This window comes from Musa acuminata, chromosome BXJ2-2 (genome assembly GCF_036884655.1).
Source record: "Musa acuminata AAA Group cultivar baxijiao chromosome BXJ2-2, Cavendish_Baxijiao_AAA, whole genome shotgun sequence".
Taxonomy (NCBI): Eukaryota; Viridiplantae; Streptophyta; class Magnoliopsida; order Zingiberales; family Musaceae; genus Musa; species Musa acuminata.
The window spans coordinates 29,295,319-29,319,780 of NC_088339.1; the positions used below are offsets into that span (position 1 = coordinate 29,295,319).

Here is a 24,462-nt window from a genome sequence, read left to right on the forward strand (position 1 = left end):
AAGAACATTTACATGATCAAAGATGAAATATGCTTCTCATCTGAAGCAGTATGATTGTGTTACTCAGAACATGGGAACATTTGGATTGCTCATCTTCATATGCCATCATCTCGACTTCACAAAAGAAATATTGCAGCTGCATTATTGTACACTAAAAATGAAATTGCATGAGAGAAAGCTCTGCAAAGTTAATTATTGCTATCTGCTCATTTTGTACACTAAAAATGGCTACATGATTCCACTTAAACAAGTCACAAGATGCGGCAAGAAATCCAGTTAATAATGGTTTCAAGCCCACAACCAGATTGGAGACATCATCAAAAAAAGAAAAAAGAAGAAACTGCTCTGAATTTTCTTTTCTTAATGATGGACCAAAATTATCCATGAGAATTGCTTTACATTGAACAACACTCTGAACACATTTTTACACCCTGCACTCCTCCATAGAGATTTGCTTCCACTCCACTATGCGTCGCAGAAACTTGAGAACCTATTTATCGAAAACATTCAGAACAATTATATTAGCCTATAGATCTGTCGTCAAAAGTAGAGCAAAAAAATGATAGCCTAAGTCAGAGTTTGCTACTCACCTCAGCTGGTTCTCTCAGAGAAAAAGAGGCATTTGTTTCCTTTGCAATCGTTGAAACAAGAATGCCAAAGCCTTGTCCTCTATCTTGCAAAACCTGAAAAGACAATACAAGACAATATATGTTTTACTCAATCCAAAATCAAATCTATGAATTGTTCACTATGATTGATATCCAATCTAACGAAGATTAAAAAAAACATCATAATACCTTGAAAGCATCTTCGTCGGTACGATCATCTCCTATGTACAATGGAAATACATCATTGTAGCCATCATATCCTGGGTAACAAAAGGTTGATGAGCAACGGTATGCTGAACTGATGGAAGAATGCAGTTTAATGGCCATTAGAGCTTACCAAGAGACTCCAAAAGAAACTCGAGGGCCTTCCCCTTGTCCCACTTGATGCTTGGGCGAATCTCCAACACCTAACATTTGAGCAGCAATCAAACCAAGTCATGTTTACAGTAACAGAGTTTCCAAACATGAATTATGGCAAAATACTTGGTAGAAGAGACAAAGAAAGAACTGGTGAACTTGGGATTCTACCTTCCTTCCATGAGTGAGTCTGAGTTTAGGGTAATCTGTGATCGTTGACCTGACCTTTTCAGCTAGTAAACACCATTTCTGCAACCAAACCAAGATCAAATGACTTACTGTGAGACACAGGAATTTGCATGTGTCTCTTCCTATACTGTCATATGTTTACCTTTTCATCAACACACCGAAAGTGAACAGATAGGCAGAACTTGTTGTTCTCCACCCTACAGCCAGGGATGCACTTTGTTGTCTCTACCAAACGCTTGTAAACCTTCAAGAAGGCAATGTACAGATAAGTACTATTTGGTGAGTGCAGCTTTCAGTCCAATGACTATGGAATTCTTCCAAGTTCAACATGGAAACAATGAATCAAACAGATCATATATAGTGCCTGCAACTTTTTGGACGCAGTAAAATAATCAAGTGCTTTGATGTAGAGTTTCATTTAGAACAGCAAACCAAATAGTTTCGTGTGTCCTTGCAGATACTCTAAGAAGCGGTGCAGAATCAACTTTTGGAGATTGGAACTCACCTCATCTATCATGGGAAGGAAGTCCCTGGCTGGTTGAAATAAAACATTCTCTGCCTGCACCAACAAAGATGACATCGGGGCTAAGAGACTAGCCTCCTATAGTATCGTTGAGAGAGATGTAGCTACTGGTTGTTGAGCTTGCCATGAAAGAGAGGGAGACCCACCTTAGCTTTTAGGTGCTGAGGCCCATCGTTGGGACCTTTGATGTCCATGCCATGGCTCCCGGCATAGTACAATTCTGACAGTTCTACGAAGCTAGTGACCTGATCATTGACAAAGCAATTGTTATCGACAGAAAGGAATAGAAGAGCTTGATCTCATTCTTACGGTTGAGTAGAAGCAGAAATGTACCTTCTCTGTGCACCTCCCACTCACGATAGCTGTTGGAAACTGTCTTGCCACCTCTCTTACTGCTTCCCTCATCTGCTTCAGAAGGAGGAGTTCCTTAGTGCCTCCGTTCCACAGAAGAAACAGTGGAACAAGGGACAACACAGAGAGCAACGGAAGCAGAGCCAGGGGATCCGAAGAACTCACCTCGTCGGACATGAAGGCACGGTCGGGGTCGTCGACGATGGGCGACAGAGTCCCATCGTAGTCTAAGAACATGACGATCTGCTTCCCCTTGGACGCGGCCGCGAGAACCTCGAAGTCGTCCAGCGCCGACGGATGCAGTTTCTGCGTGCGAGTTCCCGCAAACCAGCACCGTCGTCAGTAAGCATCAATGGCTACGCCGGACCAAGATCAAGCAGCAACCACACTCACCATCCATCCGTCGTAGTCTTGCTCGTCATGGGAAGCAAACGAGGAGACTGCGCGCGCCGCCGCCGACTTGACGTGGGTGGGAGACGAGGCCTTCATCGATTCGATCCAAGAACCGGTCTTCCCACCGCCGCCGCCGCCGCTGCTGAGATCGGGCCGGCTCAGAAACTTCTTGTACCTGGCATGATTAGCTCCGCCGCTGACAGGACGAGTTGGCGCTGCAGCGGCCACCGCGACGGCTGGCTCCTCCTGCATGACCACATTCTGCTTCGTCATCTCGTCTTGCGCCGCTCTGCTTCTCCCCTGTATGTGAGTTGGGAGTTGTTGTTGTTGAAGTGACGAGAAGAATGGAGATCTGAGAAGATGAGAGTTTGGAGAATGGAAATCTGAGAAGATGAAGGTCAAGATCCTTCGCTCTTCTTCTTGGCGGAGGGAGAAGAGTAGCAGGGAGAAGATGAGAGCTCGGAGCAGGTGTTCTATGGAGATTGGCGGAAGGGGGGGGGAAGCGACGCGAGGTTTATATAAGGCTCGAGACCGGAAACGGACAAAGAACGCGCAAAACGGCCTTTGGGGTGGGGGTGTGGGGCCCGAAGGGAGGAAGCCGTGGCCGAGCAGGCTGCTGGCTCCAGGTGGCGCGCGACAGCACGAGGAGGACGATGCGAGGCCCGAATCTTGATGACCAGCACGGGCCCGCCGCGTCACCTCCCGCGGCTCTCAGCAGCTTCCGTTTTGGTTTAAGAATCCATTGGATTTTGTTTTGGCAGTATTCTTTTCTTTCCTCGAAAAAGAAAAATAAAAAAAAATCCACTTGTCATTTTCTTTTTTGTGTGCGGACAAATATATGTATAGTTATTAAAATCGGATGATTAAATTTGGTCGTCAATACAACTTGATGAAATCGACTCGATTCGTCACCTTAAAAAAAAAAAAAAAAAGGTAAGTTCTTCCAAAAAGGATGCGAATAGAAATCTAAAAAATACATATATATATATCATATTTTGCTTAGTTCATTCCTATAAATGGTTGCACCTTCCATATATTTATTTTGCAAGGCTCATATGATGGTTAAGTCAGTACTCATTTGTTGTTTGTTAATGATGTCAAAAGTCCATAAGAAATTTATTATTCGTTTAGTATAATCAAAATGATGATGATATACCTCATAAGATTATTTCATGTAGCATTAGTTTTTATAATTATCGATTTGATGAGAATATATATTTTTTTAGGTGTCATATTTTTGAACTATATTTAATAAGTTCTTTATCATTTTCTAAAGTTAATATGGTATGTCATAATATAGGGATTGACTAGACTCCCTGTATCACCCTCCATTAAACTTTGAGACATTGATTTGTCCCGAACATAACATCTAAAAAATATCGATGAATCAATCTTTTATTTCATATAGAACATCGACCCTAAAATAGAGTATTTCATATAGACATTATGGATGCTAGGAATGTTTTATTTAATATCACATATGGAAGAAGAAAAACAATGCAAGTGAAGTTATACTAAAAATATTTTCTTTACATACCGTTAGTTGAAGCATGTCAAATAATATCTTTTATTATCTCTAGATATTGATATGACATGCCCAATAAATACTATCTAAACCCAAGTTTTGAATCCTAATTAATTAAAAACAATTATCATATTAAAACCAATTAGTGATCTGATCAATATTTAAGTCATTGCGGTTGACAATCGGGATAATTATTAGTATTATACCATGTAATAAAAATATTAAAAAAATTAAAGATTAAATATATCAAAGAAAAAAAATCAATTTTTTATTTTATTTACTATTAACATTTTAAAATGATACATTATCCATCCATAAACAACATATAAGGGTTTCCTTAATTGGTTGTTCCTAGTTTTAACTTAACCCTTAAGTAAGTATATTCAATCCAACGATCAAATTGGATTTGTGGATTTTTCGAGTTCTTCGATTAATCTCCTCGATTAATATGGTTAGATAGTTTACTGTGCACAAGGATTTATTTGTCTATCGAATAAATTGTCTAAAATTTATAATTTTTCTTGAATAAAAAATTAAATGAGAATGTTGGAAGAAGACATATGGAAGATCTAATTACAAATTCTTCTCATCATAATTTGTATTATGTCATGCATTAAATTGTATGTATTGGGACCATTGTGTCTTCCTCAAATTATTATATCAGACTTCAAGACATCAATAACAATTGACATCATTATCAAGGCATAGGTAAATGCTAGCTGGATCCCTGCAGGACACAATGTCCTATTATTTGTGTCATATTTTTAGCAATGAAAATGTGGGCTAATTGTGGAACCTTATTCTAGGAATGGGCATATTTGATAAGCACATGTCACATACATATAGGGACCATCGTAGGGCACACCTATGGGCTCCATATTGTTGAATAATTTATTCTTAGTTTTCTAAATGATAGAAAAGAGTTTATTATTTAAAGAAGTAGTAAAGAGCGAATCTTTTCGTTATTTTCTAAATGATAACTTTAGTTTTATCTTTTTCTTCTTTTTTGGTTTTATTGCTTGACGAGGAAAAATATTATTAACACATGGTCTCAACATATATAGAATAATTTGAGGTGTTTGTCTCTTATATGAAAGTGTACAACTCTCGATGTGTCATCAGCATAAAAACTGAGGTCGAAAGAAATTTTTTAATAAAAAAATAATTTATTTTTTGTTATAATGTTAAAGATGAGTATTCATACTTGATAATAAAAGACAAATGGAGGGTGACTTTAATATTTTTCTCTCTCTTTAGATACCGTATGTATCAAATAATGATTAATTGATAAATTAATTATTAAGAAAAGATTAGGATCGCTGATGTTTTGAATAAATGCAATTAAATAAAAAAAGAGAAAAACAACAAGAAACCCTATTAACCGTTCATATATAATAGAACATGTGCTCACATATAGGAACCATAGAGTGAGTACATCTACGGGGACGGCTGATTTATCAGAAGAATCTCTCGAGTAATTTAAATTTCTTTTAAAAGAACTAATAAGTAGTTTCACTCTTATTTTCTGAATTACAACCTAACTTTGTTCTTTCTCTCTTTAGTCAAAAGTTAAGCTGAAAGATGGATAAAATCATCTTGAAGAAAAGCAGCATGCACCAAAAAAGGATGTGCACTACAGGCATTTAAGTGAACACCACTTGGACTACTTCCAAAGAGAAGAAGCTGCAGCAAGCAGTAGTAGTACTACTACCATTATTGCGAGCCCTACTTTGTCTTTCAGTTGATTATGTCTTCCATCTTGTTGGAGTCTTAGTACAAAAACCCTAATCGAAAGACAGCCTCGATTGTTAAGGGATGTATCTGTCACCAACTCCCTCGTGCATTGTCCTAATTAATTGCTATAACTCCTTGCTAGTTTCTGCTCTCTTTCTTAAACATCCCTGATGCAGAGTTCAAAGACCTCCCTACATTAATCATTGTAGTGTACTTGCCGAGCAATGGCTTGTTCAGATTAGTAAGTCTATGTCATTAAAGACCAGTTGCCCATGATACTGACCAGCCAAACGAAAGGGCCAACAAGAAACCAGATAACGCATTATCCCTCGTCTTCTTATGCTTGTCTATTCTCCTTTTCCTACCTAATTATCCACAACTATACGATAAAGTCTTGTGGTTTTTGTTTTCGTCAAACTCTTCATTAATTAACGGTGCACAGAGATCTACTCCAGAATTGAGAAGCAGGATTTCCGACATCTCCGTCTCTCTCTCTCTCGTGGATTTATCGGCATGTCCACAAGAGTGACCGAGATGCATGGAGAATAACTTGTCCGTTCTCCAGAGGTGGTGGCCGCATTCCGCATTGCCAGAAACGTAGTTATCGCAGCCATCGGCATTCTGGAGATGGGACCATTTATTGTCTTGCAGAGCTTTGCCACCTTTGAGCTTGTGGTGTGTTGTTGAGTGCATGCAGTTCTCGTTCTTCTCTACATTGACCAGAGCAATTACATGGAGATGTGCAGTCACAGCTTTATCGAAGCCACCAACTGCTATGAACCCTAAACACACGAAAGACTAAATGAACGGACGGAAATCACGTGGAATGTAACGATGATGTGCTACTTAGTTCATAGATTTTGCATGGATTTGCGTTAAGGTAAGATTTTGGAACTTCCATTTTATCTAATGCTTCATGCACTTCGATTCTGCTACGATATAGTTTATGAAGGATTTAATGAATTGAATTGTCATGGTGGTCAAAAGTCGTAGTCAGAGACTCGATATGAAAACAAGCATGCCACGTGAAGTCTGCCTCTACACGACAACTCAATCGTTATCTGTGTCTACGCACTAATTAAACTTTAAAGTACACTTGGACTTTTGCATCGCACATCTCGATCGATTAGACAAACCCCATTTTTGACGGTCGGAGTGCTGCCACTTGCAGCTTTGATATGAAGCCAATTGGATGTAAATGAGCAAAATATGAAGTACATGTAGTCTTTTCAGATATGCATATATGTGTATTAAAGATGACATGCACGGAAGAAGAAAAGGTTTCACATGATGTGTTGCAGAAAGTTTACTGCACTGTGGAAACAAAGAGGGCACGTAAATTTTAAGACTGTGTTGCATGGGAACTAACCGATGATCGAGAAAAGAGATCGAACCGAGCTGACACTTGACTTCCGGATCCAATGATCAAATATCTCCAAGGTGAATGTCCCGTCATCCAATCCATATGGACTTCTCGTCCACCGTCCTTGTTCAGTTTCCTCTACGTGTAAAGGCACAAGAGGAGGGGAATCATGACGGCCTTTCTGAGTCCTTGGAGCATGCAGTTCCTGCTTTTAAAAGGTTAGGTGAGATACATTGAAGCTTCTCCGCGAATGAGGACGAGGCAGGATTCTCATACAGAGGTGGAAAGTTAGGTTATGTCTTGGTCCAGAACTTGCAGTGATCGACAACTGTGTGCAACTTCTACTGAGGGTCGATCAGCAACCATTGTTTTCAGACTCATGTTAGAAAGGGGAACAGCAGACAAGTTCAATTGTATTGAGTTCCTTTCTAGGTTGACTTCAGATTTCCCTAGTGTTGAGTCCACTACGTTCCTAAGAACAACTGAAGCGGTGTTGCTTTCACTGTGCCGACGGAAAAGGAAGCCCTAAGGCCTGCGGTTTCTGCGGTCTCCATCCGCCACTAGCTGGTGGTGTTGAAGCGTTCAAACTTTGATTTCATTGGTGAATGGGCTTTCCACATCACTCGGCATCCAATGCTGTGGTAAATTTTGCATGAGATCTCTTTGTGTGTGTATGCGTGTAAATTTCATACTGCACCTTCCTGGGTGGGTGATTACTGGTGCATTATTTGAAGGGAAGAGGGTGCATTATTTGAAGGGAAGAGGAGCTACCAAGAACCCTAAACTTTCTAGCTTGGCTGACAGAAGATGTCTGTGTTGCTTATGATCGAAGCCTGTCAAGCATTTCTGCACAAAGTTCTCTGACAAGATGCACCACCGTGAATGCCTTATTCTCAGAGTTATATGATTGAAGTAGTTCTTTTGGAGTTTCTTCCTCCAGGAACCTCATGTTTGTTGGTGAGTTGGGTGGCTTCACCTCAAAGGACTATCCAAGAGGCTTTTGATTGAATTCACTTTGATTCTCTCCGACCAACTTGTGTGACACCAGATGATGAAATCATTCCCTCTCGAAATGACAATTCAGAATAATTTTCATCAGGGGATTCTTGATCCATCTCCCGAATGCCTTGCAAAACATATCCTGCTTCTATGTCTAAATATGAACAACCTCACCTCTTTGTTCAAGAAAAGAAGTTCTTCCTCAAAACAGAACCATAGGGACCGAGAAAGGTCATATGAAGCGGCTTTTGGTCAAGAGTGCATCAAGTTTGATCATATCTCATGCATGTCCAAATCAATCATCGGCATCAGATCATGCGGACAATGAAGCAGAACTAATACAATTCTTTCTAGTTAATGACTATTCTCACAACCAGAATCTAGTTAAAGAACAGTTGTTAATCTCCACACAGGCCATTTCAGAAACGAATAGTTCATCTGAGGAACAAGATATTTTATGGACTCTATTGATCCTGCTTCAAACATCCCGGTACGTGGAATCTTCTTACCAATTCATTTCTCTGTGCTTCCATACCAAAATATCCCTTACGCTAAACTTGAGTAATCTAAGCAAGAAGGCACCATACGATAGATACCTCCTAGATTTCTTTAACTTAGGATTACTTGAGCTCCGATGTTAAGGCTCATCATCAGCTACAAGCATACGAATATCTAAGACCACGAAGAGCAAGCCTGAAAGTTTAGTAATAGAAAGTATCATTTGATTCTAAGTGGAAGCGCTTTAATGCTTTTTGATGAGAAAGCGTAGTTTGATTCTCAGGAAAACAGTAGGTAGAGTCGTGCTTAGAATCTTTTGAGGGAAAAGACATGTGAGTTCCCAATCCATGCAAGCTGGAATCTTGGCATTTCTGCATTGAACTCAGACCTCAGAAACAAGATGAATCTACGTCCTTTGCTGCCATGCTTAGTCCTCTATTCAAACATCACGTTCGATGTTAGGTTCTGATTCTTCATGCTTTCATTTCCTTCGCCATTCTTTTCGTTCACGTCTCAGCTTGGAACTAATCAACTGAAGATGTGCTGATGACAGAAACATGGGTCGTTTTATGGATCCGCACGAGCTGAACAACTTTATTCGATTCGGTGATGGAAAGAAGAGCCATTTTTGAGATCATGTATGTATGATCTTTGAGATCGAAGGTTGAATTAGGCTCCCCAAATATCATACATACATGATCTCAAAAATGGCTCGATCTTTGCGTTGCTTAATGCGCAAGTTCAGAAAACAAGCACTGCAGATCCAGAAGATTTCCAATTCCAAATTGGCTGTTTGCTTTCTCTGTGACTTGGGCATGTCTTGAACTCTTCTTTACCTCTTTTCTTTCCGTCCTTGACCTTCTTTTATATTACAATGCCAACATTTTCCACATGCTGAAGTACTAAAATGGAACTTAAAGATCATCTAGGAGTTCAAGTTGCTAAAGAATAATATTCATTTTGGTTTTGTTGGACATTAATCAGTTAAGTGCAGATGATTTAATTCATCAAACTTTTGTTTGGAATGCAAGAGAGAGAGAGAGAGAGAGAGAGAGAGAGAGAGAGAGCAAGTAACAACACTATTTCCATGGTGCAACTCTAGAATCACCTCTAAGGGTTGTAAACACCTCAACTTTAAGGAAATGAAGAAGGCATTCCCTTGATCAACTTGTTCCTATTTTTTCTGCATCAAAAAAGTTTCCTTAAGTTTTCTGTATCTTCATGGTTAATCTGGGCTGGGCTTTGAGGTGGACTGTGATGAGAAGAGGCAGACTAATTTGAGATAGAGCTCAGTTAGCTATGGCACAGGAAATACCATCAACAGAAAAAAAAAGAAAAAAAGAAGAAAACTAAAACAAATTAATGAAGCATTTTCCTACCATTTTCTGAATATCCACAAATTAGACAAAGTTCCTTGATTAATTATGTTAATAATTATTGTGCTTCAATTTAATTGATATATATATATATATGTATTTGTGATGAAAGAATGCTTAACTATTCATATTATAATTTTTAATAAGAGCAATTTAAACTTTACAAAATAAAAATATTAAATCCAAATAAAAGAAAAGGTCATTTGTAACGGTAGTTATGACGGTTATAACGGGCGTTGTTTTACAGCTTCATGCCGGAGGTTTCCGTAACGGCCGTTATACCCCGCCGTAAAATGGCATCCATTCCCCGTCCCCGCTGCAATCCAACTTGCGAAAGAAGGGGCGACGCGATGCGGCGGTCTCGCTTCCTCCTCGCCGGCTACACCGCCGCCCGATCCGTATCGGGCCTCCGCGGCTATCGGCCTCTCTCTTCCGCCTCCGCCGACACCCCGGCCCAAGTCCTATCCTCCACGCCGCCGCCACCTGCGCGGACACTCGCCGACCTACGCCGGCGCCTAGCCGAGGAATCTCCCGCCTTCTCTGATTTCGTCTACTCTGTTGAGGTCGGGACTAAGAAGAGGTCGCTTCCCAAGCCTAAGTGGATGAAGGAGACCATCCCTGGGGGCGCCAAGTACGCCGCCATCAAGTCGAAGCTCCGGGAACTCAAGCTCCACACGGTGTGCGAAGAGGCCAGGTGCCCTAACCTCGGGGAGTGCTGGTCGGGAGGCGAGACCGGCACTGCCACTGCCACCATCATGATCCTGGGGGATACTTGTACCCGCGGTTGCAGGTCGTATTCTATTTGTTTCCTTTCCTCCTGTTTTCTTGCCTTTTTTTCCTTGAAAATTGTTCCTTTTTTCATAAAAGAAAAAGATGTAAAATTTGCCTGTGTCTATTGATAATGAAGCATTTGATTTGTAGCAACGTAAGTAAGAATGTGGAGATCCCATTCATCTTAACAATAGGTCTCTTTATCTGATCTTAGGAATGGAAATTATGTGACGAAATTATTGATTTGATAGCTCTTGAAGTCTTTCCTTTTTGTTTTGCTACTAAGTTATGGTTGTGCTGCCCTTCAAGTTGAGAACAAATTTACATATTGATTATGAATGTTCAAATTGAGTGTTAAGGTACGTGTTCTACAGTTTAGAATATGATTTTATGGTTGTCGTGTTTGATAGTTAATTATTAGGAACGTCGAATGAAAGATTAGGAGAAAAAGAGGGTGCAGTATTATCTGTGTATAATTTAGAGTCTAGTTCAGTAGTACATTTTTCGTATGAATCACGAATCAACATTGTGGCATGAACTTGCTTTAAAGCCTATTGTTATTGCTTCCGGATATTGGAAAAGATTGCAGAACACATCAGACTTAACTAGTTGATTAGAGTGGATGTATGGTGGTCTTTGAATTCATGATCAGATGGAATCTTTTGCCAGATCGGATTTTTGAATTCAGTATTTTGGCTAAAATTGATTTTAATGAAAAATAAAATTAACATAAACTTGAAAAATGTGAGAGGAAGAACTCTGAAAAGAAAATCAAAGAACCTAAAAAAAAATTGAATTTGAGGTAAGGTTAGTGCAAATCAAGTAAAACATCAATGCAAACAAGGTGTGTGGTTTCATGCAAAAGATGGTCATATCAGCTGAAAAGCATCTAATCTAGACCTTTCTTCAACCACCGGTGTTGTTTTTAGCTGGCCAAAAACATCTTGTGCCTTTCACTCAATCAAATGTAGAGAATCACCTTTTCACTCAATCAACTGTAGATTATCAACAGTGCACCAGTGTAAAAACCATGACTTCCACCAGAGTTACTAGTATCATCACACCATGGCTTCCACCTGCAAAGTTCAATTTCCTCCCAAATAATTTATCACGTTTTCCTGTTCATGGGCAATTTAATGCAATGAAACTACATATGGCTTATCTGGTCTCATTGATGGTTATTGATGTTAAACTCATTAATGACTTGGAAGTTGGACACAACCTGCAGAAATTCTTATATGCATTTCAAAGTATTTTGCTTGTAGTTATGCTTAACTTCAATGCAATGTGGACCTGATGTTAACCTGGAGTTTTCAATACTCAAGATATCAATATATTTCTTCCATATCTAAAGGTTAATGTTACTATTTCTTGCCTCTTCAGATTCTGTAATGTAAAGACATCGCGCACTCCTCCTCCACCAGATCCAAACGAACCTTCTAATGTTGCTGAAGCAATTGCCTCATGGGGTTTGGATTATATTGTGATTACTAGTGTTGATCGTGATGACTTGCCTGATCAAGGAAGTGGCCATTTTACTGAAACTGTACAAAAGTTGAAGGCTTTCAAACCAAAGATTCTGATAGAAGCACTAGGTATGATCTGTGATTTACGTCTTTTTCATTAGTTATAGCCATGTTTTTTTAGTAGTACTGGTTATTTATTTACTTAGAAGGCTTCTATTATCACAAGAATGACCCTTTTGTAACAAAATAACTTTTCATCTTTGCCATTGATTAATTAGCCTTATCAGCCCACTCCTAACAGGTTAGGAAAGGCATGGGCTAATCAAGCTCTCTCACTAAGTCCAAACGGTCTAGTCTTTTATCCTGTGCATTAAAGTTATCTTATTTAGTAGTTTAGCTCTCTAGCTGATAGCTTAGGCAACCTTTTTCTCCTCCTTGAATTGAAGAAACACTTGTTCGAAGCTTCACTTCTAATAACTAAAAAAAATGGTTAGGAAAATATAGCATTTTTTTAAGGAAAGGAAAAAGTAATTATTGTTTAATTAGCCTTGATTAAAATTGATCATGATTATGATAGAACTTGTTACCGTTTAAAATGTGCTAAAGTGCATCCACATCTTTTATGATTCATATAACTTGGACTTGAATGTTCAAAAACATTTTCTTTATGCCTCTAGAACCTCATCATTTTCTAGTCTTTTAGATTTTTGCATGAAACATGTTAAAGAGGCTTCAAAAGATAGATGTTCATTTTTGAGATTCATATGATAGCAGAAGAATGGTATCACTGGAGTGAACTTTCATGTGGGAAAAATAAGTCCACGGTGACCAGTGCTGGAGATAAGCTTTATGACTAATGCTGGATATAAGCTTTATAAGAACAAGTGTGCAATATGTCTGAATGTTGAGCGGTGCAGATTGTTTCTATGTTGCTACTTATGAAAGCTACCACGTGGTTCATAAAACTCGTACTGATCCCTTGGTGGGAGTCTCATGCATTGGGCTACACCTTTTTTTATCAACATATATGTTCACTGTATTTGTTATCTAACTCTCTTAGCTCTTAATGATTGGGCTGATTACTGAATCCTTTCTTTAAGATTTGGGTAACTCTTTTAAAATTTCTCTAACCTTATTGTTATTTGCGTTAATGACTGTGCAGTTCCTGATTTTCGAGGAGATCCCAGCTGTGTGGAGAAAGTTGCAAAATCTGGATTGGATGTTTTTGCTCACAACATTGAGACAGTTGAAGAGCTTCAGAACATGGTCCGAGATCACCGTGCTAACTTCGAACAATCGATTGATGTCCTTAAAATGGCAAAAGAGTATGCTCCATCTGGGACTCTTACAAAGACATCAATTATGTTGGGTTGTGGTGAAACACCTGAGCAGGTAATCAGCACAATGGAGAAAGTGAGAGCTGCAGGAGTTGATGTCATGACATTTGGTCAGTACATGAGACCGTCAAAAAGGCATATGCCAGTCTCAGAGTATGTTACACCAGAAGCTTTCGAGAAGTATCGATCACTTGGAGTTGAAATGGTACTATCTCGTGATGTTTGTGTCTCTGATTGTTAATGGTATTAGCTTAAGAATGACACCATATAATTAGCTTCCTCGACTGATTCTTTGACAAGATGAAAAATCTCTTTTCCTTTTTAGATTCTCCTTATGCTTTCAAAGCTTTTTCTTTTTTTGTCAAAATCAGCCTAGATAATTGAAGGATATGCAGGAAAACAAGTGTCTTGTGAATGACTCTTAAAAGTATGCTTACATGTAGTTATAATGTTTCCACTGATTGAAGTTGTCCATTGAATTACATGCAGTACTAACGTGATATGATGCTTTGGCAGGGGTTCCGATATGTTGCATCTGGTCCTATGGTCCGATCATCATATAAAGCAGGTGAATTTTACATCAAGTCAATGATCGAAGCTGATCGAGCTATGGCTTCCTCCACATCAAATGATGGATCTTAGTCACAGTAATGTTCTATACCTGTACATCACAAAATTGAGTTGCATTTCCTTTCGGCAAATACATCAGAGCTTTCTATTCTGGTGCATCATCAGCATTGACGCTGTATTTTGTTGTCAAAAGTGTTGTCAAATTTATTTATAAATGTAACTGAGATGGACAGTTGTCTAGACTGATGTATTTTGTTGAATGTGAAAATAATATTAACAAATCTTGTTTTCTGAGCTAGCAAGTCATCACCAACCAATATAATATAACTACTGCAGTTGTTCGAACTTAGTGAGGATAAAGAGGTGAGTCAGCAGTGCCGCCATCTCCCATACCAAGGTTGCTGCCACAACACCATCTACCAACTCAGCATGATTTCTGGTATGTTATCGGGGAATCAACTTCAAAAGTTATATAGTTTGCAAATATTTTCTCTTGCTTATATGCATAGGGAAAAAATTCCAGACAGCAATAAGTACCTGTTCTTTGTTGTTCAACTGCAATATTTTCAGCATCATCGGTGGGATCTAATTATGCATAAGATTAGCCATGTATGTGTCCGCATGGAAGAAAATTTTCTTCAATGTTCATGTTTATCTGGGATGAAAAGAATTTCCAGACTTGGGACCAATTAATCAAAATGTGGGGTTTTCTCCCAATGTTCCAGATATCTGAGAACTGTCCTTCCATTAGTTGATGGAGAGTTGTTTTCTAGGAAACCTGCAGTATAAGAAGACAGGCTATGTATATACATTAAAACATTATTCTCTCAAATGGCACACACAAAAGGTTAGGAATTTTCTTGAAGTGGCATGCTTCGAAAGGTGGAAAGCATTTGCGTTGACTTGTGTTACTACTGTCGACTCACAAGTCCTTTTGAATCATAACAAGAGTAATTTTAACTTTGTCTTATGAGATTAGACCTGTATTTTGTTTTATACAAGGAATGCTAGTTAGTCTTTGGGCTTCATTAGGTGAGCCACCATTTGCAAGGAATGGTAGTTTGAGTTGGATCACAGGAAATGTCCATATGAAAAGTGGGTAAGTATATGGATGGTCAACAGAAAAAAAAAAAAGTATTTTGTAGATGTATTGCACTCCACATAAAATGTATTTTGGCTCTCATTACCAGTATAAAGTTAAGGAACTTCCCTTTGTCTTCTCCATTTCTCATTTTAACAGTTCAATATCTTTATTTCGTGTGAGAAAGAAATATGCAATATATTTTATTTTTTCACATTATAGAATTTACAGTGGTGTTTATATTTGCATATTATGACTTGTGTAAACTGCTATCGATCCATCTCAAACTCAAATGAATATTTCAATGTGCATGTGCAGGGCTTTATAAACAGTGGCTAGATGTAGCATTCGCCACCCTTTTCTGTTCTAAGTGTCATACATAATGCATGATCGGAAAGTGATACATGGATTGGAATGGGCGTTGAGGCAAACTTCTGGAAAAACTGCATGTGATATGCAAGTACAGGAGGAGTCAGACTGCACTATTCTGAGATGATGGGTTGGTCAGTCTTCAACAATGTCCTGCCGCAATTATCGTTTACGAGCCACAAAAGTCAACGGTGGATCCTTGGAGAACTGAAACCCATCATCGGGAGAGAATGATTACTTAATTGCCGAAGGTTATGGTCATATTTCTGTGTGACTTTGACCTTTTTTATCCCCACAATTGGGTGGTCAGAATGAGAATTGGCCAAATTGATGAACTTGTATCGATTGAGAAGATTATTTCTAAAGGTAAGTTGAAAGCCATGGCGATAGGCATTAAGAACTCACAAGAACAAATGATTGGAAGTCGAAAGAATCAAGACCACTTCTTTAAGCATCCCCTTTTGCTTTTTTGTTTAGAGAAGTCATTCTTTCTGCAATCATCAACTCATCTTGAAGGAATCGAGGTCTGCTAACTTTCCGTTTTGGTCATCATTTCTACGGTAATTACTACATTGTAATACCGTCAAAAGCATTATTTTCATGCCAACCACCTGTCTGTACCAGAAGACTATATTATACATGGTGTGCAGTATAATCGGCTAATTAAGCTGCCCGTTGATGTTAGGCAGCATCACTGCAGAAGATGTCGATCCAATCTAGAAGCATTTGACCACCTTTCAAGCCGCAAAATCTCTATAAATGTCTCTTCCCACAAGCTTAACTTTGCCATAGAATCAGTCATAGCTCAGCCATGGCAAGCCACCACCTCTGCAAATGGCTTCCATTCCTTCACCTGCTCTCATCTCTTCCTGTTCTTGCCTTGGCTGCCAGATCCACCCCTTCTAGCACATTCAAGGCAGTCAACCTCGGAGGATGGCTTGTCACTGAGGGCTGGATCCAGCCCTCCCTCTTTGATGGCATTCCCAACAAGGATTTCTTGGTAACAACAACAACCATTCTTTGGTCATGGCTCTTCATTTTTGTTTTCCTTTGCTCTCTTATGTCCTTACTGCTATCTCCTAATGGATTTGCGATCACCATCGCCATCAATTTCATTAGAAAATAGAAGAAAACATATTTTGGTTCTTGTTGTTGAAATTTGCTGGCTTTCATGATTACATTAGTAGAGAAAGATGATCCAATCACTCGGTCTTCCCCCTGCTGACTTTTGAGTCACTTGCGGCTGTCTCTTGTGACTTAGGATGGTACTCAGCTCCAATTCAAGTCGGTGACGCAGCAGATGTACTTGTGCGCGGAGAGCGGTGGCGGAACGATCATCGTCGCCAACCGATCAAGTGCTTCGGGCTGGGAGACCTTCAAAGTGAGTCTCGTTTCTTGATCTCTTCCTACTGATGAACAGCAACTTGTCGTTTTATCAGAGCTTTACTGCTTCTGAACCAGCTGTGGAGGATCACGGAGTCCACCTTCCAGTTTCGGGTCTTCAATGGACAGTTCGTAGGCCTCAGCGACCAAGGAAATGGCGTAGACGTAGTGGCCGTCTCGACTTCACCAGGTGAATCGGAGACGTTCGAGATCGTCGTAAATGCCAATGACTCCAACCGTGTTCGAATCAGATCAACCAACGGATTGTTCTTGCAGGTGCTTGAAACAGCTACGAGTCTTGCTGCTTCTACAAAACCCTTTCTTGTTCTAAACACGAACGTCTCTCTGTTTTGGTAGGCGAAGAGCGATGTGTTGGTGACGGCGGATTACCCTGAAGGCACCAGCTGGGGAGACGACGATCCATCCGTCTTCCTGATGACGAAATTTGGGACGCTGCAAGGGGAGTTCCAGGTCACCAATGGTTACGGAACAGAAGCCGCAGCAGTGATGACAGTAAGAAATCTCCAGAGCTCCATGAGCAGATCTGTTTATGTTCATCTTCCATGATTACTGATCATTATTGTAATTGTCGGCAAAATGCTTAAGATGATTAAGACCTTTTTAGGATGCCTTCCTCCATAAAGCTGGCCATCTTTTACATTAAAGTTGACTTTTGACCAGGATATCTTCTTAACTCTTATCCAAGGGTTGACTAACGATTCCGTTTGAATGGTGGCAGGAGCACTGGAACACCTTCATAACCGAGGATGATTTCAAGTTCATATCGGGCACCGAGTTGAATGCGGTGAGGATTCCAGTCGGGTGGTGGATCGCCAGTGACCCCAGCCCTCCATCGCCTTTCGTTGGAGGGTCACTTCGAGCTTTGGACAATGCCTTCACCTGGGCAGAGTAAGAAACTTCTTCGGTCAATGCCTTTGAATCTGTCCCGGATGAGCCTTCAATTCAGTTGACCTTGTCGGTCGCAGAAACTAGAAGTCAAACCTCTAACAATCCTTGCTTGGATGCAACAGTAAATACAATCTGAAGGTCATAATCGACTTGCACGCTGCACCGGGGTCGCAGAACGGGTACGAGCACAGTGCATCAAGAGACGGATCGATCGACTGGGGCACGACCGACTCCACCATCGATCGAACAGTGGCCGTGATCGAGTTCCTCGCCGCCAGGTTGTGGTGCCTTCCTCTTGTCGATCGGTCAACTGTAAGATTAAGCACCAACATGAACCGATCCACCTCCCTTTCCTTCACAGGTACGCCCAAAGACAAAGCCTTCTTGCGGTGGAGCTGCTCAACGAGCCCCGAGCCAGCGGAGTTCCCCTCGACACCCTGAAGAAGTACTACCAAGCAGGCTACGACGCCGTCCGCAAGCACACGACCAGCGCCTACGTGATCATGTCGAACCGTCTCTCCGGCAGCAATACCGAGTTACTCCAGTTCGCGAGCGGCCTCAGCCGCTCGGTCGTCGACGTCCACTACTACAACCTCTTCTCCGACATCTTCAACGGCTTGACCGTGCAGCAAAACATCGACTACGTGAACAACAACAGGTCCAGTGAACTGAACACCGTCATCACTGCAAATGGACCTCTTGTGTTCGTAGGTAATCAGACCCCGTCAGAGCTTTGTTTGGACAAAACCTCCATTGTCGAGGGCTGATCACCTTGTGGTTGCAGGGGAATGGGTGGCAGAGTGGACGGTGAGTGGGGCATCGAAGGAGGACTACCAGCGTTTCGCGCAGGCTCAGCTGGACGTGTATGGCCGAGCAACATTTGGGTGGGCGTATTGGACGCTGAAGAACGTGGAAAACCACTGGAGCTTGAGATGGATGATCGACAATGGCTACATATCTCTGTAGCCCATTATAACAGCAATAGAATTTGGCCAATGTTCTCCTTATCCCTGCACGTTCAGTATCAAAAAAGAAATCAAAGGGAGCATCATCCACTCAATCCCAGCTTATATCAAATGTATTCTCGGCCAATGTTTCCTCGTATTCAATAATGTGAAATAAGAAATGTGTCAACCTTCTTCTCCGTTTGAAATATGTAGAGCTCTTCAAACAAGATGCGATTTATAATTAGAAAGATGCAAGAGGGGGACATCGACTGCTATTCGCCGTGATGAAGGATGTAGCATTGGAGCGTCATGAACAGCAACATAAATTATTTGGCGTTGGAGTAATCAAATACAAAGAAAAAAAAAATCGAACTAAATTAAACTATTTATTATGTGGGATGAAATCATCTAAATGTCTCGAGCATAAAGAGAATCTAAGGGTAGCATGAGCGATACCACCTCAACTAGCAAACTAAGAGCACTAAGTACAGTACGCGAAAGATCATATGCTGCAAAAGAAGGCGGTGGCGAATGCGAGATTGGCGAGGAATACTGCAAGCGACGTTGCGAGCTTTAGCGCGCCAGAGGACGAGGGGGCTGCAGCGGGTGACGTCGCTGGCGGATGAGAGTTAGAGACCGGCGCAGAAGCTGGTGCTGTTACCGATGTTGGCGGCTCTGCGATTGAAGAAGATGGTGGATGCGACGGCGGCACCGAAATCGAAGATGACGGTGCATTCGCCGGTGGCTCTACAACCGGCCCTGACGGTGGACTCGATGAACGCGCTTCCACCGAAGCTGGAGGCGCATTAGACGAAGGTGCTTCAACTGAACCCAATGGTGGATTCGACGGTGGCGATGAGATGGAACTCGACGGTGGGGTTGCTGGGGACGGATGAGTGATGGGAGTAGAAGCCGGAGGCGGCGCATCATTGCATGAACAGAAGCAGGGTATGCGTCATCGAGTAACCCAAGAGCTCAGTTAGCTATGGCACAGGACATACCATTAACAGAAAAATAAAATAAAATTAAAAATAAAACAAATTACTGAAGCATTTTCCCACCATTTTCTGAATAACCACAAATTAGACAAAGTTCCTTAATTAATTATGTTAATAATTATTGTGCTTCAATTTAATTGATATATATATATATATGTATGTATTTGTGATGAAAGAATGCTTAACTATTAATATTATATTTTTAATAATATTTAATAAGAGCAATTTAAACTGTACAAAAATAAAAATATTAAATCCAAATAAAAGAAAAGGTCATTTGTAACGGTAGTTATGACGGTTATAACGGGCGTTGTTTTATAGCTTCATGGCGGAGGTTTCCGTAACGGCCATTATACCCCGCGGTAAAATTGCATCCATTCCCAGTCCCCGATGCAATCCAACTTGCGAGAGAAGGGGCGACACGATGCAGCGGTCTCGCTTCCTCCTCGCCGGCTACACCGCCGCCCGATCCGTATCCGGCCTCCGCGGCTTTCGGCCTCTCTCTTCCACCGCCGCCGACCCCCTGGCCCAAACCCTATCCCCCACTCCGCCGCCACCTTCGCAGACACTCGCCGACCTGCGCCGGCGCCTAGCCTAGGAATCTCCCGCCCTCTCTGATTTCGTCTACTCCGTTGAGGTAGGGACTAAGAAGAGGCCGCTTCCCAAGCCAAAGTGGATGAAGGAGACCAACCCTGGGAGCGCCAAGAACGCCGCCATCAAGGCCAAACTCCGGGAACTCAAGCTCCACACGGTGTGCGAAGAGGCCAGGTGCCCTAACCTCGGAGAGTGCAGGTCGGGAGGCGAGGCCGGCACTGCCACCGCCACCATCGTGATGCTGGGGGATACTTGTACCCGCGGCTGCAGGTCGGATTCTATTTGTTTCCTTTCCTCCTGTTTTCTTGCCTTTTTCCCTTGAAAATTGTTCCTTTTTTCATAAAAGAAAAGGATGTAAAATTTGCCTGTGTCTATTGATAATGAAGCATTTGATTTGTAGCAACGGTAAGTAAGAATGTGGAGAACCCATTCATCTTAACAACAGGTCTCTTTATCTGATCTTAGGAATGGCAATTATCTGATGAAATTATTGATTTGATAGCACTTGAAGTCTTTTCTTTTTGTTTTGCTATTAAGTTATGGTTGTGCTGTCCTTGAAGTTGAGAACAAATTTACATATTGATTATGAGTGTTCAAATTGTGTGTTAACTTACGTGTTCTACATTCTAGAATATGATTTTATGGTTGTCGTGTTTGATAGTTAATTATTAGGGGTGTCGAATGAAAGATTAGAAGAAAAAGAGGGTGCAGCATTATCTGTTTATAATTTAGAGTCTAGTTCAATAGTACATTTTTCGTGTGAATTACGAATCAACATTGTGGCATGAACTTGATTAAATGCCTATTGTTATTGCTTCTGGATATTGGAGAAGATTGCAGAACACATTAGACTTAACTAGTTGATTAGAGTGGATGGATGGTGGTCTTTGGAATCATGATCAGATTGAATCTTTTGCCAGATTGGAATTTTGAATTCAGTATTTTGGATAAAAATGATTTTATTGAAAAATAAAATTAACATAAACTTGAAAAAGATGAGAGGAAGAACTCTGAAAAGAAAATCAAAGAACCTAAAGAAATGAATTTGAGGTAAGGTTGGTGCAAAGCAAGTAAAATATCAATGCAAACAAGGTGTGTGATTTCATGCAAATGATGGTCATATCAGCTGAAAAGCATCTAATCTAGACCTTTCTTCAACCACAAGTGTTGTTTTTAGCTGGCCACAAACATCTTGTGCCTTTCACTCAATCAAATGTTGAGAATCACCTTTTCATTCAATCAACTGTAGATGATCAACAGTCCACCAGTGTAAAAACCATGACTTCCACCAGAGTTACTAGTATCATCACTCCATTGCTTCCACCTGCAAAGTTCAATTTCTTACCAAATAACTTATCACGTTTTCTTGTTCATGGGCAATTTAATGCACTGAAACTACATATGGTTTATCTGGTCCCATTGATGGTTATTGATGTGAAACTCATTAATGACTTGGAAGTTGGACACAACCTGCAGAAATTCTTATTTGCATTTCAAAGTATTTTGCTTGTAGTTATGCTTAACTTCAATGCATTGTGGACCTGTTGTTAACCTGGAGTTTTCAATACTCAAGATATCACTATATTTCTTCCGTATCTAAGGGTTAATGTTACTATATCTTGCCTCTTCAGATTCTGTAATGTAAAGACATCGCGCACTCCTCCACCAGAACCAAACGAACCTTCTACTGTTTCTGAAGCAATTGCCTCATGGGTTTTGGATTATATTGTGATTACTAGTGTTGATCGTGATGACTTGCCTGATCAAGGAAGTGGCCATTTTACTGAAACTGTATAAAAGTTGAAGGCATCGAAACCTAAGATTCTGATAGAAGCACTAGGTATGATCTGTGATTTATGTATTTTTTATAGCCATGTTTTTTTAGTAGTACTGGTTATCTGTTTACTTAGAAGGCTTCTATTATCACAAGAATGGCCCTTTTGTAACAATATAACTTTTCATCTTTGCCATTGATTAATTAGCCTTATCAGCCCACTCCTAACAGGTTAGGAAAGGCATGGGCTATTCAAACTCTCTCACTATGTTCAAACGTTCTAGTCATTTATTCTGTGCATTAAAGTTATAATATTTAGTAGTTTAACTCTCTAGCTGATAGCTTAGGCAACCTTTTTCTCCTCCTTGAATTGAAGAAACTCTTGTTCAAAGCTTCACTTCTAATAATTAAAAAAAAATGGTTACGAAAATATACCCTTTTTTTAGGAAATGAGAAACCAATTATTGTTTAATCAGCCATGATTAAAATTGATCATGATTATGATAGAACTGGTTACCTTTTAAAATGTGCTAAAGTGCATTCACATCTTTTAGGCTTCATATAACTTGGACTTGAATGTTCATAAACATTTTCATTATGCCTCTATAACCTCATCATTTTCCAGTCTTTGAGATTTTTGCATGAAACATGTTAAAGAGGCTTCAAAAGACAGATGTTCATTTTTTAGATTCATATGATAGCAGTAGAATGGTATCACTGGAGTTGTTCTGTATACATTTTTAACTTTCATGTGGGAAAAATAAGTCCACAGTGATCAGTGCTCGAGATAAGCTTTGTGACTAATGCTGGATATTTGCTTTATAAGAACAAGTATGATAAATGTCTGAATGTTGAGTGGTGCAGATTGTTACTATGTTGCTACTTATGAAAGCTACCACATGGTTCATAAAACTCATACTAATCTCTTTGTGGGAGTCTCATGCATTGGGCCACAGCACCTTTTTTTATCAAAATATATGTTCACTGTATTTGTTATCTAATTCTTATCTTTTATGATTGGGCTGATTACTTAATCCTTTGCTTTAAGATTTGGGTCAGTCTTTTAAATTTTCTCTAACGTTATTGTTATTTGCATTAATGACTGTGCAGTTCCTGATTTTTGAAGAGATCCCAGCTGTGTGGAGAAAGTTGCAAAACCTGGATTGAATGTTTTTGTTCACGTCTTTGAGACAGTTGAAGAGCTTCAGAACATGGTCCGCGATCACCATGCTAACTTCGAACAATCGATTGATGTCCTTAAAATGGCAAAAGAGTATGCTTCATCTGGGACTCTTACAGAGACATCAATTATGTTGGGTTGTGGCGAAACCTGAGCAGGTAATCTTCACAGTGGAGAAAGTGAGAGCTGCAGGAGTTGATGTCATGACATTTGGTCAGTACATGAAACCGTAAAAAAGGCATATGCCAGTCTTGGAGAGTATGTTACACCAGTAGCTTTGGAGAAGTATCGATCACTTGGAGTTGAAATGGTACTATCTAGTGATGTTTGTGTCTCTGATTGGTAATGGTATTAGCTTAAGAAAGACACCATATAATTAGCTTCCTCTACTGATTCTTTGACAAGATGAAAAATCTCTTTTCCTTTTTAGATTCTCCTTATTGTTCCAAAGCTTTTTCTTTTTTGTCAAAATCAGCCTATATAATTTAAGGATATGCAGGAAAACAAGTGTCTTGTGAATGACTCTAAAAAGTATGCTTACATGTAGTTATAATGCTTCCACTGATTGAAGTTGTACATTGAATTACATGCAGTACTAACGTGATATGCTGCTTTGGCAGGGGTTCCGATATGTTGCATCTGGTCCTATGGTCCGATCATCATATAAAGCTGGTGAATTTTTCATCAAGTCAATGATTGAAGCTGATCGAGCTGTGGCTTCCTCCACATCAAGTGATGGATCTTAGTCACAGTAATGTTCTATACCCCTACATCACAAAATTGAGTTTCATTTCCTTTGGTCATATACATCAGAGCTTTTTATTCCAGTGCATCATCAGCATTGGTGCTGTATTTTGTTGTTTAAGAGTTGTCTAATCAATTTATAAATGTAACTGAGATCAACAGTTGTCTAGATGTATGTATTTTGTTGAATGTGAAAGTAATATAGCAAATCTTGTTTTCTGATCCGGCAAGTCATCACCAACCAAGATAATAACTACTGCAGTTGTTTGAAATTAGTGAGGATAAAGAGGTGAGTCAGCAGCGCCGCCATCGCCCATGCCAAGGTTGCTGCCACAACGCCATCTACCAACTCAGCATGATTTCTGGTATGTTATATGGGAATCAACTTCAAAAGTTATATAGTTTGCAAATATTTTCTCTTTC

The 24,462-nt window shown here is 40.1% G+C and overlaps 3 protein-coding genes and 1 pseudogene across 3 annotated transcripts; 3 read left to right on the plus strand and 1 right to left on the minus strand.

Moving 5' to 3' along the window:
• Positions 1 to 158: 158 nt before the first annotated feature.
• On the minus strand, positions 159 to 2,890 carry LOC135605898 (probable trehalose-phosphate phosphatase 6). Its single transcript, XM_065096491.1, has 11 exons — positions 2,422 to 2,890; positions 2,194 to 2,334; positions 2,011 to 2,082; positions 1,824 to 1,922; positions 1,660 to 1,713; positions 1,297 to 1,398; positions 1,137 to 1,214; positions 946 to 1,015; positions 798 to 868; positions 591 to 683; positions 159 to 490 (listed from the first exon to the last, which is right to left on the minus strand). Exons 1-11 carry the CDS (start codon positions 2,692 to 2,694, stop codon positions 425 to 427), a joined length of 1,119 nt encoding a protein of 372 aa, XP_064952563.1. The 5' UTR covers positions 2,695 to 2,890; the 3' UTR covers positions 159 to 424.
• Positions 2,891 to 10,228: 7,338 nt separating this feature from the next.
• Positions 10,229 to 14,354, plus strand: LOC135605899 (lipoyl synthase, mitochondrial-like). The gene is made up of 4 exons (XM_065096492.1): positions 10,229 to 10,706; positions 12,071 to 12,282; positions 13,316 to 13,695; positions 14,007 to 14,354. The coding sequence occupies exons 1-4, from the start codon at positions 10,267 to 10,269 to the stop codon at positions 14,130 to 14,132; spliced, it is 1,158 nt and encodes a 385-aa protein (XP_064952564.1). The 5' UTR covers positions 10,229 to 10,266; the 3' UTR covers positions 14,133 to 14,354.
• Positions 14,355 to 16,204: 1,850 nt separating this feature from the next.
• Positions 16,205 to 18,946, plus strand: LOC135605900 (probable glucan 1,3-beta-glucosidase A). Its single transcript, XM_065096493.1, has 8 exons — positions 16,205 to 16,510; positions 16,772 to 16,891; positions 16,972 to 17,169; positions 17,251 to 17,406; positions 17,633 to 17,802; positions 17,925 to 18,080; positions 18,164 to 18,513; positions 18,587 to 18,946. Exons 1-8 carry the CDS (start codon positions 16,322 to 16,324, stop codon positions 18,766 to 18,768), a joined length of 1,521 nt encoding a protein of 506 aa, XP_064952565.1. The 5' UTR covers positions 16,205 to 16,321; the 3' UTR covers positions 18,769 to 18,946.
• A 1,095-nt stretch (positions 18,947 to 20,041) lies between these two features.
• LOC135605901 (lipoyl synthase, mitochondrial-like) lies at positions 20,042 to 24,263 on the plus strand (annotated as a pseudogene).
• Positions 24,264 to 24,462: the final 199 nt, after the last annotated feature.